The sequence below is a fragment of the Bacillus rossius genome, chromosome 1, assembly GCF_032445375.1.
Source record: "Bacillus rossius redtenbacheri isolate Brsri chromosome 1, Brsri_v3, whole genome shotgun sequence".
Taxonomy (NCBI): domain Eukaryota; kingdom Metazoa; phylum Arthropoda; class Insecta; order Phasmatodea; family Bacillidae; genus Bacillus; species Bacillus rossius.
The window spans coordinates 3615697-3633884 of NC_086330.1; the positions used below are offsets into that span (position 1 = coordinate 3615697).

At 46.1% G+C, this 18188-nt stretch overlaps 1 protein-coding gene across 1 annotated transcript in view; it reads right to left on the reverse strand.

The window, feature by feature from the left end:
- The window catches only part of LOC134528614 (nephrin-like), a 78126-nt gene that overhangs the window by 32604 nt on the left and 27334 nt on the right, over positions 1-18188 (reverse strand). The window contains exons 4-5 of the mRNA XM_063362365.1: positions 17597-17710; positions 5602-5805 (exon numbers count right to left, since the gene is read on the reverse strand). Of these exons, the coding sequence (XP_063218435.1) occupies positions 5602-5805; positions 17597-17710 (318 nt within the window). The remainder of the gene's footprint in view (positions 1-5601; positions 5806-17596; positions 17711-18188) is intronic.

Below are 18188 nucleotides of genomic sequence, written 5' to 3' on the forward strand. Positions count from 1 at the left end.
ACCCAGTACAGCTCTCTCACTCTGCAGCAGGCTACAACACCCAGTACAGCTCTCTCACTCTGCAGCAGGCTACAAAACCCAGTACAGCTCTCTCACTCTGCAGCAGGCTACAACACCCAGTACAGCTCTCTCTCTCTGCAGCAGGCAACAACACCCAGTACAGCTCTCTCTGCAGCAGGCTACAACACCCAGTACAGCTCTCTCACTCTGCAGCAGGCTACAACACCCAGTACAGCTCTCTCACTCTGCAGCAGGCTACAACACCCAGTACAGCTCTCTCTCTCTGCAGCAGGCAACAACACCCAGTACAGCTCTCTCTGCAGCAGGCTACAACACCCAGTACAGCTCTCTCACTCTGCAGCAGGCTACAACACCCAGTACAGCTCTCTCACTCTGCAGCAGGCAACAACACCCAGTACAGCTCTCTCTCTCTGCAGCAGGCAACAACACCCAGTACAGCTCTCTCTCTCTGCAGCAGGCTACAACACCCGGTACAGCTCTCTCTCTGCAGCAGGCAACAACACCCGGTACAGCTATCTCTCTCTGCAGCAGGCTACAACACCCAGTACAGCTCTCTCACTCTGCAGCAGACTACAACACCCAGTACAGCTCTCTCACTCTGCAGCAGACTACAACACCCAGTACAGCTCTCTCTCTGCAGCAGGCTACAACACTAGGTACAGCTCTCTCTCTGCAGCAGGCTACAACACCCAGTACAGCTCTCTCTCTCTGCAGCAGGCTACAACACCCGGTACAGCTCTCTCTCTGCAGCAAGCAACAACACCCGGTACAGCTATCTCTCTCTGCAGCAGGCTACAACACCAGGTACAGCTCTCTCTCTGCAGCAGGCAACAACACCTGGTACAGCTCTCTCTCTCTGCAGCAGGCTACAACACCCAGTACAGCTCTCTCTCTCTGCAGCAGGCTACAACACCCGGTACAGCTCTCTCTCTGCAGCAGGCAACAACACCCGGTACAGCTATCTCTCTCTGCAGCAGGCTACAACACCCAGTACAGCTCTCTCTCTCTGCAGCAGGCTACAACACCCGGTACAGCTCTCTCTCTGCAGCAGGCAACAACACCCGGTACAGCTATCTCTCTCTGCAGCAGGCTACAACACCCAGTACAGCTCTCTCACTCTGCAGCAGGCTACAACACCCAGTACAGCTCTCTCTCTGCAGCAGGCTACAACACCAAGTACAGCTCTCTCTGCAGCAGGCTACAACACCAGGTACAGCTCTCTCTCTGCAGCAGGCTACAACACCCAGTACAGCTCTCTCTCTCTCTCTCTGCAGCAGTCGCGCACTCAGCGGCCGCACTGCGCACGCAAAAACACCCAGTACAGCTCTCTCTCTGCAGCAGGCTACAACACCAGGTACAGCTCTCTCTCTGCAGCAGGCTACAACACCCAGTACAGCTCTCTCTCTCTCTCTGCAGCAGTCGCGCACTCAGCGGCCGCACTGCGCACGCAACAACACCCAGTACAGCTCTCTCTCTGCAGCAGGCTACAACACCAGGTACAGCTCTCTCTGCAGCAGGCTACAACACCCAGTACAGCTCTCTCTCTCTGCAGCAGGCTACAACACCCAGTACAGCTCTCTCTCTGCAGCAGGCTACAACACCAGGTACAGCTCTCTCTCTGCAGCAGGCTACAACACCCAGTACAGCTCTCTCTCTGCAGCATGCTACAACACCCAGTACAGCTCTCTCTCTCTGCAGCAGGCTACAACACCCAGTACAGCTCTCTCTCTCTGCAGCAGGCTACAACACCCAGTACAGCTCTCTCACTCTGCAGCAGACTACAACACCCAGTACAGCTCTCTCTCTGCAGCAGGCTACAACACCCAGTACAGCTCTCTCTCTGCAGCAGGCTACAACACCAGGTACTGCTCTCACTCTGCAGCAGGCTACAAACCCCAGGTACAGCTCTCTCTCTGCAGCATGCTACAACACCCAGTACAGCTCTCTCTCTCTGCAGCAGGCTACAACACCCAGTACAGCTCTCTCACTCTGCAGCAGACTACAACACCCAGTACAGCTCTCTCTCTGCAGCAGGCTACAACACCCAGTACAGCTCTCTCTCTGCAGCAGGCTACAACACCAGGTACTGCTCTCACTCTGCAGCAGGCTACAAACCTCAGGTACAGCTCTCTCTCTGCAGCATGCTACAACACCCAGTACAGCTCTCTCTCTCTGCAGCAGGCTACAACACCAGGTACTGCTCTCACTCTGCAGCAGGCTACAAACCCCAGTACAGCTCTCTCTCTCTGCAGCAGGCTACAACACCAGGTACTGCTCTCACTCTGCAGCAGGCTACAAACCCCAGGTACAGCTCTCTCTCTGCAGCATGCTACAACACCCAGTACAGCTCTCTCTCTCTGCAGCAGGCTACAACACCAGGTACTGCTCTCACTCTGCAGCAGGCTACAAACCCCAGTACAGCTCTCTCTCTCTGCAGCAGGCTACAACACCAGGTACTGCTCTCTCTCTGCAGCATGCTACAACACCCAGTACAGCTCTCTCTCTCTGCAGCAGGCTACAACACCAGGTACTGCTCTCACTCTGCAGCAGACTACAAACTTCAGGTACAGCTCTCTCTCTGCAGCATGCTACAACACCCAGTACAGCTCTCTCTCTCTCTCTGCAGCATGCTACAACACCCAGTACAGCTCTCTCACTCTGCAGCAGACTACAACACCAGGTACAGCTCTCTCTCTGCAGCAGGCTACAAACCCCAGGTACAGCTCTCTCTCTGCAGCATGCTACAACACCCAGTACAGCTCTCTCTCTCTGCAGCAGGCTACAACACCCAGTACAGCTCTCTCTCTGCAGCAGGCTACAACACCCAGTACAGCTCTCTCTCTGCAGCAGGCTACAACACCAGGTACTGCTCTCACTCTGCAGCAGGCTACAAACCCCAGGTACAGCTCTCTCTCTGCAGCATGCTACAACACCCAGTACAGCTCTCTCTCTCTGCAGCAGGCTACAACACCCAGTACAGCTCTCTCACTCTGCAGCAGACTACAACACCCAGTACAGCTCTCTCTCTGCAGCAGGCTACAACACCCAGTACAGCTCTCTCTCTGCAGCATGCTACAACACCCAGTACAGCTCTCTCTCTGCAGCAGGCTACAACACCAGGTACAGCTCTCTCTCTGCAGCAGGCTACAACACTTAGTACAGCTCTCTCTCTGCAGCAGGCTACAACACCCAGTACAGCTCTCTTACTCTGCAGCAGGCTACAACACCCAGTACAGCTCTCTCTCAGCACAGGCAACAACACCCAGTACAGCTCTTTCTCTGCACAGACAACAGTACCAAGTGCAGCTCCGCACTGTAGAAAATAACAGTGAGAACTATGTGTAAATATTGTTACATTTTTATATGGGTTTGCATAATTGATTACTTTGTGCATTAACGAAGCTATTTAGCTTATTTCATATTTCTTTTACCCTAACAGTTGAACATTTGTTGTTAAAACAAAAATGATCTACGTCTTCAAAGTGAAGTCGAAACCTATTTGCCAGATGGCAGTCAGACGCTTAATCGTTGCGCCTAAGTTGTCTTAACGGTTTCTTATGCAACGTAAAGAGTATAGTATACCTTGTGCCTTGTTTTTCGATAGACTGTTTCTCGAAAACAACTGACATCTGTGTTTTATCCCTCACAGGGTGTGCTGCTATTGGGTAAGTACTTTACTCTCCCTAGGGGAGGACCCTAAGTTCGTTCTCTCTCTTTGTGACCCTATCAGAATGCAGTTAGTTTTCTGATGAACATCTGTGCAATGAAAATACCTATACGGATTGTACCAACATTAACAGTATTGACGCATATTGATTTCGCGTAATGCATGTAAAAATGACCTCCAAGATATACTCCACAATCTTTGGGAAAATGTCACTGTTCATTGGGTACTGACTTGTGAGATTTATCAACTGGCTAAATTGTGTTTCGATGCTTCTCATTGTCGTAGAGTCATTCAGATAAACTGTGAACATATATCAGTAGTAGCACAAAGGTGTAGTTATTAATGTTTATATTTTATCTCATCGGGAAGGAACCAGGAATTCTTCAGGTGTTCAGTTTGTTTGGCAGTCTGATGAGCTTTGAAATGATAATCCTTCTACTCATATATGTCAATAAAATATTTATAACTATTTACACCACGCACCCCATGCTTTTTCTTAAATAAAAACACTTTTTTTTCTTATATACACTATTATTAATTTAAATTTATTAAAAAAAATACACTATTCTTAATTAAAATTTATTAAAATTTATTTTATATTTTTTTTTTAGTTTGGTTTTCTATATAAAGCGTGTTTTTAGTTTTTTAAAATTATTTTTATTGATAGCCCAATTCTCGAGGACGGTTATATATAGGCTATTTAACATCACGCTACGACCCTTGGGAGCCAAACCAAAAGAAAATCAGGCAGAAAGAACGCTAAGCGAAACGCTAAGCGCACGTGAGTATGGGTCCTCGACTGGAGCTGCAGGCTTGTGCCACGCCTGTTGCCGGGACGGACCAATGAGGGCCAGGCTCCGAGGTCCTTCCACGAACCACCTGCCGGTACACTCGAGTACCACAGCGGCCATCGTGTTCCTACGCAGAAGCCTTCATTGTGGCGCGCCCGCCGTCTTACTGCTGGCTTCCTTGTTACGTATCAGTCAGGACTGGAAAGATTCGCGGTTTCAATGACCACTAGGAAAGACTCCACGATTCTCTATGTACTCGGGCAACTATCACCGGGTCATTGGCTACCGACTCGGGACACCTGTATACTGCGATTCTTATGATTCGATACTTCTTTTGTTGAGTGTTTGCCATTGGCTCAGAGTCCTTCAGGTAAATTGCGGTCCAATCACTGACGCAGCATTAAGCTAAACGAGTTTGGATTCCAGCCTGTCTCGAAAGGAATCCGCGAATTTTTCCGGTCTCTACGTATCAGGGCTTGGCTTGGAGTCAGTAATTACTATGGCGGTTGTTTGATAGTTTCCTCCTGACTGTTGCACCCGAGAGTATCAGACAACAACAAATACATACAGTTGAAGACAGGTGCGTACGCAGAATTTTATTTTAGGGGTTTGGGTAGAACCAATTTTTCCCGCTGTTTGCGTTCATATATTTCCCTATTTCGACGTGATAACGTCTTATAAATCCATGAACGCCGGCTGCACGCACGAAAAAAGTATGACTCATTGTCACGTTCAGCCTGAGCCTAACGTGCAACAACCGGCCAACCACCGTGCGAGGAAAATCTTCTACAATATCAAAAACAGGTTTAAGGTGGGCTTTTCTAAAAGCAGAAATTAAAAATTTTTTTTTGATTTATTTGTCCAATTATCGTAATTTCAAAAATTAACAATTTATTGGCATTGATTTGATTTCAGCTCATTTCTATAACTAATTGTTCGTGATTATATATAAACAAAATTATTTAAATTAAATTTGCAAAAACTGTAAATAATATTTGAAAATTAAAAAAAGGATGCAATTTTTTCCATCGATGTTTTCTTATGACGTTATCAAATAAACTTATCGTCAGTAACCCGACTGTACAGACAGGAGTGTTGTGGGGGAAGGAGGTTGCAACTCACGGAACAGCTCGAGCCGCGCGGACTTGTGCAGCGGCGGCGCCAGCTGGGAGTTGCTCGCCTGGCACGTGAAGCTCGTGTTGAGGTCCTCCCTGCCGACCCTGCCGACGTGCAGCCTGCTGACGGCCACTCCGCCGCGCGCCTGCCGCCTGGCCCCGCCCACCAGCTGCTCGTTCACCAACCACGACACGGTGGGCGGCGGCTTGCCTGCGCACACGCAGTGCCTCTCGCAGCTGCCGGAGCAGGCGCTTCCACCAACTACCGGCCAGGGTGATGATACTGCAAGGTGAGTTCCACGTGTTTCCTTATGGGAAGCCTTCATTTCACAGACGAGAGAGCCACACCCGATGTTCCCCGAAGTTCATGCTCGCTTTTTTTCTTCCGTTCTATCTCATTGTATAAACCAACTAGCTAAACCCGGCCACGCTTTGCTGTGGCACAGTTTAATATTAATTCATTGTTTAATTTAATATTTTACTGTGCATGGCTGTGATGTAATAGAAGAAATAAAAATGTGTTTAGCTTAAATATTTTTATTGTAAAGCTAATGTAAGGACTACATTCCTTGTTTTCCCATTTTTTGCATAAACATATAGATCAGATGGTTTACCGACTCTGGAGCACCCGACATATAACTGTCCATGAGAGAAGCATTCATTTTCTAAATTCAAACCGCACACTTGCAAAGATTGTCCTTGTGCTTTATTGATGGTCATAGCGAACGCAAGGCGTATTGGAAATTGAAGTCGTTTGAACTCGAACGCCATATCTGTCGGAATAAGTGGCATTCGTGGAAGTAATACGTCTTCACCTTTATGAAGTCCAATCAAAATTGTTGCTTCAATAAGATTATCCATTAATTTTTTAACTACTAATCGTGTACCATTACATAATTTAGGCTGACAGATATTTCGAAGCAATATAATTGGCACACCAATTTTCAAATTCAAAATATGTGGTGGTAATCCTGGAACATCGAGTGAATTGAGAAATTCCGTTGGGAAGTTCACTGCTTCATTTTGGTGCACTACTGAATCAATAGATTTGTATGTCATTGTTTCACCTTCGATTCTGTTTATAATACTATTGTTCATATCGTGTACGTCAACATTTTTAGCCGCTAGAATGGCTCTTTCGCTCAACCATGCATGATTTTTGAATTTTGTTTCGATGTTTTGGAATACCTTGTCTACTAATTCCTCTTTTGAATCTACGATGTTGCATAAATCAGATGATAAGCTGATTTTTCCTGTTTCTGGATTTGTAGGTACAGTGCCGTTACCAACTTCAATTAATTGTCTTGAAAATATGACTGCTGTTGGATCGTTCTGAAGTTTAACTCGCATATTCGTGGTTAAATGTATTTTTTTTACTGTGCTCCAAAAATTTGAATATTTTTTAATTTAAACGTATTTTTATCAATAGAGTCGAAAGAATATACTTTCAAATTAAATAAAGTTTTTTATTCTTTCTTGAAATATATATATATATATATATATACACATATTTGTGTAAAATATAGTCGTCAAGGCACAATGGTCGAGTAGCCGTCGGCCTCCGTAGCGCAGTCGACGGCACACCGGGCTACGGTGCGGGGGCTCCGGGTTCGAATCCCGGGTAAGACATGGCTGTAATTTGTATTTTCTTAATAACAACCTTCAACCAACACTACCATTCCTCCATGACTCGGGGTGACTTAAAACTACAACATTAAGGGGGGGAGATTGTTGCACACTGGTGACTGTCCAAACTTGCCAGTGTGCCATCAATCTTTTTAAAAAAAAAAAAATTAAAAAAAATAAAAAAAAATAAAAAAAAATTAAAAAATAAAAAAAATAAAAAAATTAAAAAAAAAATTTAAAAAAAAAAAAATAAAAAAAAATAAATAAAAAAAAAAGTAGCCTGATGTGCTTGAACTTCGACAATATGGTACAGCATCGTCGAGCGTGGTCACAACTAAGTTGGGTGACCATGATATTTAGTTATAGAAACTTTTTTTCCGACTTTTCCGGTGGATTTTCCCAAACTTTTATTTCATATAAACACTCTTCTGTTAAGATGCAATGTTCTGTAAAAATTTCAATCCAAACCATCGTATACTTTCCGAGTTTTGCGGCCAAATACATACGGAAGCTAAATTTTTATATATATAGATGTAGCATTAAATTTTGCGGTCGATTAGGATAGGTTAGCTACATTATTAATAATTTAAAACATTGTGGATGGTTGGTTATATTAGGTAAGTATAACTACTTTTTTTTTTAATGGGGGACCCCCCCAGGGGGTCAGCCCCGCCAAAAATTGACTCAACTTTATTTGAGTAGCAAGTACAGAAACATGAAAGGTGACACTTGATGAGTACATAATACAATAAAAATATTTACATTTCAATATATACACGGCAAGGCCCCTCCAGACGACGAGGTCCTAGGGAGCCGATGATTAGTGTGGTGTGATGATGGTGATGTGTGGTGATTGTTTCATTCCTGGGGGGTGTGAGCAGGCCCTTTTGGCCTAGGCCTGCTCTGCTGGCCGGTGTCCGGATCGGTGGATGAGTTGGGGTCGTCAGGTGGAGATGGGGCACCGCGGTGTCCTTAGTCCCGCAGTGCATCTTGTAGGTGTGCCGGTCCCCGGTGTCATCCGCCGGCCCCTTCGGCGGCGTCGTTATCTTCGTCTGCGGAGGCCTCTTCTTGCAGGTGGTCTGTCGTGAAGAGGGGACGTCTGGGGTGTGGAACATCTGGGGGGGGGGGGGGGGGATCGGCAGTGAGTCGGATGAGGGGGTTTGTACTTGTTGAACATTTGCGAAGGAATTTTGTGGTGGTTTTGCGGATAATTTCATTGATGTGAGGGAGTTGGGTTTGCTGTAGGAGATCTTGTCGGAGGGTCCAAGGATTAGTCTTGTGCCTAGGAAATACGCTCGGGTGATGGATCGGAGATTGAAGCGGGAGGAGTGGGCCCATGTGGGGCAGGCGTATGTGAGGTGGGGGATGACGTGGGATCGGTAGACGGTGACTCGATTGTGGAGGGAGGTGCCTGAGGTTGGTCGTAGGACTGGGGAAAGTTGCCCCATGACAGCACGAGCTTTGGTTGTAACTGTGTTGAGGTGTGGTAGGAAGGTGAAGGAGGCGTCAAGTGTGATGCCCAGGTAGCGGACTGTGGGTGACCAGGGGATTCTTGGGGGATGGTCTTGGTGCGGGTGGTAGCGGGAGAAGAGGATGGAGTCTGTTTTGGTGTGGTTGATACCGATGCCGTGAGCCAGGAACTGGGTGTTCAGGGAGGTGAGGCCGCGGCTGAGGCGGTCCCCGAGCATCCACTCAGACACGGACGAGTCCAGTAGACAGGTGTCGTCCGCGTATTGGACTAGGTAGGTGCCTGGAGGGGGGGTGAGGTCAGCGATGTGGAGGGTGAAGAGTAAGGGACTCAGGATGGCTCCTTGGGGGACGCCAGCTTGGATGGATCGTGGATTGGAGAGGACACCCTCCACTCTCACCTGGAAGGATCTATCCTCCAGGAAGGAGCAGAGGAGGCGGGTCAGGTGAGGGGGGATTTCAGTGGCTGTGAGATGGCGAATGAGTTGGGCGTGCGGGACCGAGTCGAAGGCTCGGGCCAGGTCAATGAGCACCATGCCCATGTGTTGTCTCCTGGCAAAGCCCTGCACCACCAGGAGCTCCACCCGGTCAATGGCGTGGGAGGTGGAATGGTGTGGGCGGAAGCCGAACTGGTGGTTGGGTAGAAGGTTGTGGGTCGCGATGGTGGGGAGGAGATGCTGTAGGATGGCCTTTTCAGCGACCTTGGAGAGAATGGGGAGGAGGGATATTGGTCGGTATGATGAGGGGAGAGCGGGCGGTTTGTTGGGCTTTGGAATGGGACAGACTATGGCTGTTTTCCAGGATGAGGGGAAATGGCAGCGAAGGAACATGGAGTTGAGGAGTTTGGTCAGGAAGACGAGAGCTTTCCGCGGAAGTTGGCGCAGGAGGGGTGTGGGGATGGAGTCAGATTCCGGGGCTGCTGTGAGGCGGAAGTGGGCTATGATGTTTTTGAGTTCCCTGGGCGTGACCAGGGGGAAGGGTGGGGCATCTGGTAGGATAGGGAGGGTGGTGTGGTTTGAGAGGTGTGGGGCCTCATCATCAGAGGAGTCAGAGGACAGGGAGGTGTTTGTGGCTGAGGCGAAGCTGGTTTGGAGGTAAGCGGCCACCGCCTCGGATCTCTCCAGGGCGGTCTCCGCAACTCCAGTGGAGGTAGTTATGGGCGGGATGGTGGAGGGGGTGGCCTTGAGGCGTCTCAGGTAGGACCAGAGGGATCCCGTGGTCGCGGAAAGGGAGGCGAAGCTCTGTGTCTCCTGCCGAGCTTTCCACCCCGCCATCAACCGGCGGCACCAGCCCCGCAGCAAGAGGTAGACCCTCCTGCTGTACGGGGACCGGCTGTCCTGCCAGCGAGCACGGAAGCGGTTTCGGAGGGACAGGGCGTCTCTGATGGTTTTGGGGAAGGGGACGGTGAGTGAGCGTGGCGGGACCAGGGGAACGTGGGAGTGGGCTGCGGCAGATATCGCTTGGGTGAGGATGGAGGTGTTGGTGTCAATATCTGCTGGTGAGTTAAAGGGGAGGGTGAGGTCAAGGGAGTCTGAGAGTGTATTCTGGAATGCGAACCAGTCGGCTTTCGGGAAGTCAAAGCGGGGGAGGTGGGGGTCTCTGTGTGGGAGGTAGTGGAGGGAACCGAAGGCCGGGATGTGGTCTGAGGTGCCGGAGGTGATGGTGCGTAGGTCTGAGATGAGGGGAAGAGCTGAGGAGAGGGCAAAGTCGATGATGCTGGGGTGTCGGTTTTGTTGTGCGGGGTAAAAAGTGGGGGTGGGGGGAGGATGAAGGGAGAGGTGCGAGGTTCTGAGGAGTTAACGGATTGAGCTGCCACACCGGTTGGCGGTCATGTAGCCCCAGAAGGGATGGGTGGCATTGAAGTCCCCGGCGAGCACGACATGAGCGTCCAGCCCGCCGAGGGCCACGATGTCCGCCGTGGGGAAAGGGTGTTGTGGGGGCAGATAGAGGGATATTAGGGTAAGGGCGTAAGGACCTCTGTGCAGTCGCACAGCGACCGCCTCGGTCGCGGGGGAGATTTGGATGTGTCGGTGGTGGTGGGAGAATTGGGTGCGGAGCAGCAGTGCCACACCACCGCCCCTCTCGTCTCAGTCGGCGCGGTGGATAGCATAGCCGGGGATCTGTAGCTGGTCTGTTGGGGATAGCCAGGTTTCTGATAGGAACACGGCATCGGGGGAGTGGGTTTGGAGGAGGTGAAGGAGGTCAGGGAGCTTGGGAAGGAGGGAGAAGGAGTTCCAGATGATGAGTTTGTGGGAAGGGGGGTGATTCATTCAAAGAAGGACAACAGTGCTTGGAGTAGGACCTCGAACTTTTCTGCGGGAGTGGTGGCATGGGAGAGTGCTGTCATGGTGCGGCAGATTGTGGGCAGGGCTGATTTGATGAAGGAGATGATTTCGTGGATGGTGTCAGTGAGGGAGGTTTGTTCAGTGCTGGTGGTGGTGGAGTTGCTTGTTGGTGGATTGGTGGGCCTTGGTGGTGGGAGGGATGGGTTTGTGATCGTGGAAGGTTTGGACCACGTATTTCCCTTCATGGGAGGGAAGGAGCGGGCAGATGATATGTTGGGTGGTGGAGCAGTTGGGGTGGAAACAGGTGCGTCAGTCGTCTGGTATTGGGGGTGGCGTTTTGAGTATGCAATTAGGTTCGGGCAGTCAGGTGAGGTAGCGATGTGAGGGCCCCTGCAGAGGCAGCACTTCCTCTGCTTGGGGCCGGCATTGCATTCCCGGGACCAGTGTGGCCCCGCGCACTTGAAACAGCGCAGGGCACGTTCACACCGGAAGGAGGGGTGTCCAGGTGTTTGGCATCGGTAACACTGCGGGACCCTTCCGAACCCACGGTATTTCTCCACCCTGACGACCCAGCCGCCAAGGTTGTGCATGCCGAGGAGCTGTGCAGCCTCCCCGGTGTGGTTGGTCGTTACTAGGTATGGTTTCGTGTCCGCGTCGGGTGCCATGCGTAGCGGTATTACTGACGACACAGGGTAGCCATCATGGCTGAGTTGCTCTTTCACCTCTTCGGGTGTGGTGGAGAGAAGCAGGCGTTTTATGACCACCCGGTCGGCCTTTTCTTCGGGGCGTAGGCTGGTGAAGGGCTGGTAGCCCAGTGAGGCAAGCTTTTGGTATAGGTATTGGTGATCTCTCGAATTGCTGGTGTAAAATGAGGTCTTGTCTCTCATCATAGAGAGGGTGAGGGGGCCAGTGAGTTCGGATTGTAGCTTAGCTACGTTGACGAATGGTTTGTTGAGGGAGCGACGATGCAGCTACATTAAATTACTGTAAAATCATTTTATGGTTGCTTAGCAAATAACTTTTTAATATGTAGCTATCCAGCGCTAGGAACAATGAACAAAAAAAACCGAAGATGCACGATCGGGCGTTTGGCTCTCTCGTCTGTGAAAAGAATGCTTCCCATAGTCGGCTTCCTCGGGCCCAGCCCTGTTTATTTCTAAATGTTTAACTATCATAATTTTTTACAAACTAGAAAAACATATTGAATTTTTTTTCAATCCAATGAAATTTTATATTCTACACATTTAGGTAACTGTTAAAAATTAAAATAGATATTAATGATAAACGATTGATAAAATCGGTGCTGGTAGTTATTGTCATTGCGTGTGTTGTGTGCATATTATAGCAGTATGTTTTGCCGCCTCCTCCCTTCCCAACCCGGTTCTAAGTTCCACAACCTTCCTTCATGCCTTGACTAAACACCCGCTGTGGTTAATTTAAAGTAAAATAATTTTATAAATAAAGCTTAGTTTGGACTTATAAAATAGTAACCATTATTATACCCTGTATTTTCAGGTTAACGAAGATTCTAAATAGAGTGTAGGTAATAAATAACCATGCAATTATAATGTAGCACGTGAATGTAAAATTTTTGAAAAAAAAAGGGGGGGGTTCCGATACTGGGTCCAGGGCCCGTAATCGAGTGTGTTTTTAGGTTTAGGAATATAACTATGTAATAATTTTTTAAGTGTGACATTTTTGTAGGAATATAACTATATGAATTTTGCTATCCAAATACTCATGCATATTTGGAAGACTATGATTTTTCGTATTTTAAATGTAGCGTATCCAACACAAATAAACCCTCCTTATATCTACAATAAAAGCGCGGATTCAAAATTGTATTTTTTTTTCCGCGTATTACCATAACTCTGTAAATTTTATGCTACCGTGCAGACACATACTATGTTAAACATGGCGGAAATGAAATGACACAAACACACAAGTGACAAATGAAATTATTCTCTGGTAATTAAAAATACTTGGAATCTCATAGTAATTCCGATGTGACGGTATCATGACATTAAGTAACAGTAATAGAAAACAACATTTGCGGGATAATGTTCGTTAGTTTCGAAAAGCACTGACTCTAGACAATTACTGCATGTTATCTATTATTTGTAAATAGTCAGGCCACTACCCATCCATAACATAAACTTATTACCCTACTGACTGGATTAAATTCTCTATATATTCGTGTCCTGCGTTTCAACACCCATGTAACTATTACAACTTGGCTTGTGCAGATTCCTCGCAGTATCTCTGTATATAGGAGGGAAGTGAGGTTATTATACTTAGACTGGAGGATGACTACAAAAGCGATCCACTCGCTTTCACCAAGCGCATTATCGTCTTAGTAACCTTTCGCTCTTACGCTATAGATTTTGGAAACGAAATATGGTAATGGTTTAAATGATCATTTACATTGATATAGAGTAAACAATGGTTACATATTTCATAGCATACATCGAAAAAATCTCTTAATTATTGATTTATTAGTAGGTGTACAAACATTGTAGACAGGCAGATATGTCCTTGCTTCATTTTCGACTGTGAAATGTGTCAGTAGTATACATTGGTTCCTCTTGCGGCAGGGTTCAGGGTGTGGAACTGCGGAGACGATCCGCCATTTTGGATTGTGACGTCACGACCGCCATACTTGATTACCTTGACCTTGACCTTTGAGCTGGACCTTCCAAATGTGCTAAAAATTGCCAAAAATTACAAAAATTCCATTAAAACTTTTCAAAAATTCGCCAAAATCAGCAAACATATTTAATATCATAATCAGCTTACAGATGAAGTATGCAACGTACGGATCTTTAACATATAACTTGTGGTTGGACTGTGTTTATGGCAAACCATATCCGTTCGATAGCGAAGTGAACAAGTGAGCATTCGTGACAGAGAATACTCCCATTTATAATTAATTATAACGATTTGGAGCAGTCTGTTAAACACAGTACCAAAAACTCTGTCGGGAAGTAAAAGACAATTAGTTAAATGATCTAGTTGGACTCTGTCTTCAGTAAACCGATTGTAGCTAATAATTAGTCAGTTCAAACCAATGTAGATCTACATGTTTTTTTTTTTTTAGATTGCTATCTTTAGCAAGTGTTCCTGTAGTACTGTAGCATTAATGTAATATATTATTTTGTTTGCAATTTTGTTTTATTTCTTGAACCTGTTACTTTTATGGTAAAATAAGAGGTATTTAATTTTTTTTTTGCATTGACCAAGGATTGAACCGAGGAAGGATATCTATGTAATAAATTTTTACAATAATATGTGATTTTTAGATGATTTTGGGAATTGTTCTCCGACTTTTTTTGGTAAAATATTATGGTTTTCCAAAATGGTGGCCATAATGTCATCATCGGCTTACTGGAGGATGGTATACTAGGAGCCTATGCTACTTTTAGGAATTTCACCATATTTACTGAAATTAATATTTTTTACATAAATTTATTTTTTTTTTTGTTTCGATCAATTATCGAACCAAGGACAGAAATCAACCAGATTATTAATTGCAGATTTTTAATTATGAACTTCGGAATTTTTCCTGAATTTATAACTATGTATATATTTACTAATTTCCTAGGTGGCACTCAATTTTCAAGATGGCAGGTGCCACAGTAATAAATTATTACTGCATCCTGCAGGTAAAAATTAAAATAAAATAGCGGAAGTGCATTCTAGCAAACAAAAACAAGATTGCGGCCTCTAGCAGACAAAAACAAGATGCGTACATGGCGTCATACTAGCTGGCCATATATATACCTTGGCATTAGTGGTGGGAGGTCATTCAGCCTGTCGGTGGCGTCCGTGGAGGAAGAATCGTTCGCCATTTTTATTATTTCCCTCACCGAGTTCTAACCGAGGACTCCGTGCTACATGACGTAAGTAATTTTTTTAATAAAATTTTTTTAATATTTGATCAGTTAGTTTTGATTAAATTTATTTTTTTTCCTTAATGTCTAGATTTTAATAACTAGGGATTTTAAAGATAGCGGACTATTTCAAAATGGCGGAGTTTTTTTATTTATTATTTTACTATTTATATATTTATTATTTATATTATTTAAATTTATTATTTTATTATTTTCAATTTATTAATATATTTGATTAATTTTCAATTTTTTTCGAATCTCTAGCATAATATTTACGGATTTTCAAGTTTGCGGCCGTCACTAAAGGTGCACCGGTGACGTTATAATTCAAAATGGCGGCCATGACGTCCTAATTGTCAAGCTCATGACCTCGGTGGCTTAGTGCGGCTTGCTCGTGGGGAAATTAACCCGCTTTCAGGAATTCTCAACCTGTCACCAATTTTCAGGACTAGAAAGGGAAATTTTCCCTCAAAAACATAAATTTTTCCTTGAACTAGAAGAAAAAAAAAATTGCCGAATTTTTTTAGATTTTTTGGCGTAGTTTTTCCCAAAAAAAAACTTAATTTTTTTGGCGGATTTTGATGCATTTTTTTTTGTAATTTTTGGCCAATTTTGAAGGCCTAGATCAAAGGTCAAAGGTCAAGGTCATTCAGAATGGCCGCCGTGAGTCACAATCCAAGATGGCGGATCGGACGAGGAACCAATAAATACTACTTGTTTCGGTAGCGGAACTCGTAAGATGACAGTATGTATGGGTCACTATGGCTGGCCAGAGGCCCGCACACACACCCACGACTGGGACGTGACCCGGATCTCCCGGGGCCTCGCCCCTCGCCCAGGTAAGCCAGGAGGCAAGTGTGTTGCGGCTCAGCTCGAATCCTTCCATCAAGGAGGCTGCCGGGACGACCAGATCCGGAAATCCACGGGAATTCGCTACGGAAGTCGGGACACCGTTTTTTCCTGATCTCCTCCCCGCTCCTCCGCCGGATATCCGGCTGAGGCGCCCCTCGGGAGCAAGTGCGCGCCAGGGCACATCTCCTATTGGAGGTCTGGAGGGCGCTGTTATCCCTTCTCTCCAGCGGCGAGGTCGCCAGGGACTAATTCACCCTCGCCCGGCCCTACAGCCCTTCCTTCAACCACCCGTAACGCCAACTGTTGACTTTGTACGAATAAAAAAAAAAGAAGTCTACACCCCTTACGCGAGGGTTTGTGGTATGGGAGCCGTTTTCGGGACCGCATGCATAATGCATGAGCCTATCCCCTCCTGGCCAGTCAGAATGACGTCACGGGCGGTTGGAAGTGGCCGAAATTGATTCAGGCCGAAAAGGCCGATGTTCCGCCGGCGAGGTTAGTAGAGGGAGCAGGGTGGTTCTGGTGCACGAGGTTAGTAGAGGGAACAGGGCGGTTCTGGCGCATGGGCTGCCTTTGTAGCGGGCGGGGAGTCATGACGACTGGCAGAGCTCGCGGTAAATGAGAGGGTGGTTCGTGGGAGGGAGGGGGTGGTGGTCGTGTTTAATAACCTCCCCCCCCTCCCCTCCCTGCTACCCGGCCAGCCGAGCAGGGCGAGACGGCCCGCACAAACACGGCCGCTACGTTTTCATTCCCCTCCGCATGCTTGTTCGCACTCGGCAGTTCCCAGAGCTGTGACTGGTGGACGTGAGGAGTGCCGTGGCCCACGCACCGCCTTGTCTCCTAGCGGCACTGTGAACTATAACTGTTTTACCTGCGCGTTACCTAGAAACCGACTGTCTAGTGTAAAAATTGTAATCAGTAAACTTTACTTATTTGTCCCGTCGACAGCGCAGTCATAAGACATGTAAATCACACCACAATACAAGTCAAGGTCACTGGGTAAGAAATCAGACACGCCTATGACATTCCATGTGTCCTGTACTAATGTGAACTGCAGAACTCAATGCAAAAAAAAATCAAAATTTAACTGCTTGGTTTAAAATATCCCGGTGTAATTTCACACTGTCATTACAATAACATGATAATATGCTCATATGCTGATAGTGATGATGAAATAATTTAAAATCTACACATTTTCTAACACTATGAAGTAATAGGGCAATATTATTCTAATTTTAGACGAAATGATGTGAAACAAATATAAAGTGATTTGTATGGCAAAGTTATTTAGAATGGCATTAATATCTAGTTAGTTATTTCAATGATTACTACCTGGCTATTTGTTCACTTTTTTTTAAATATACACTGACTGAAATTGAAGCAGAAATTTATTAATAAACAAAACTTTGTTACGTGACAATGCTTACACTAGACGATTGTGACAGATTATTCTTAATAACTCTCAATCTTTAAGTGTTCCTAGAGCTATCCCAAAAGGGTTTGCTAGGAGTATACTACCTTGTATTATTATGAAAGTGATTTATTTTCTTAAGTTGGGCTTAAATTAATTTTATTTAGCTCTTCATTTATATATAACCACTAGATAGCATTTTTAGTTATGCTTATGTACGTCTTTACAATTATTTCGTTCGATATACTAATATTCCTTTATTACTCACTTAAAAAAATATATATATACATTATATTCACATACATTAAAAGCTTAATGTGTAATCTTTAATGTGTAATGTGTTATACTGGGTCGGCGTTGTACATCGTGACTGTTGTAGCAGCAAGCGCAAACCAAGGACGGCACATGCGTAGAGGACGTGGATCAGTCCACCTCGGCGCTGGTCCATGGTCTATGGTCTGGCCCACTCACCGCCGCGCACCTCGCAGCTCAGCACGAGCTCCGCCCCCTCGGACAGCGGGCCAATCACGTCCGAGCTGATGGGGCGGCCCGAGTTGGCGTACACCAGCATGTGGTGCGGCGGCACTGCGAACAGCAGCGACATGAGTGACGCCGCTCTACCAGGTGCACTTGTCAGTATACACTCTACCAAATACTTTGCATTACCAACAAAACAATTGTGACCTTAATACCTCTTTAAAATTGATTCCATAGTGGGAGACAATTCAAAAAACGAATGATAATAAAATCGGGGGATATAGTTTTGGTGTTGCAGCTACATATCTACCATCTCCATTCACTGGATGGCTAAAGGATCAAAGAATTTGTTACGCTAAGTGAGAACTGTGATGCATCGCGCGTGGTGGAGGAAGCAGCGCCGCCATTTTGAGGTCATTTTTCTGCATTTTGAAATTTCCATTATGTGTAACTTTGGACTCGGAGAAGCTACGACGTTCGTTTGAGTTTCAATGGTCAGCTATCGTCAAAATCTATCGATTGCATATATAAAACATTAGGGGAAAATGTTACAGTGAATCTATATGGTGTTAAAATAAAAAATATA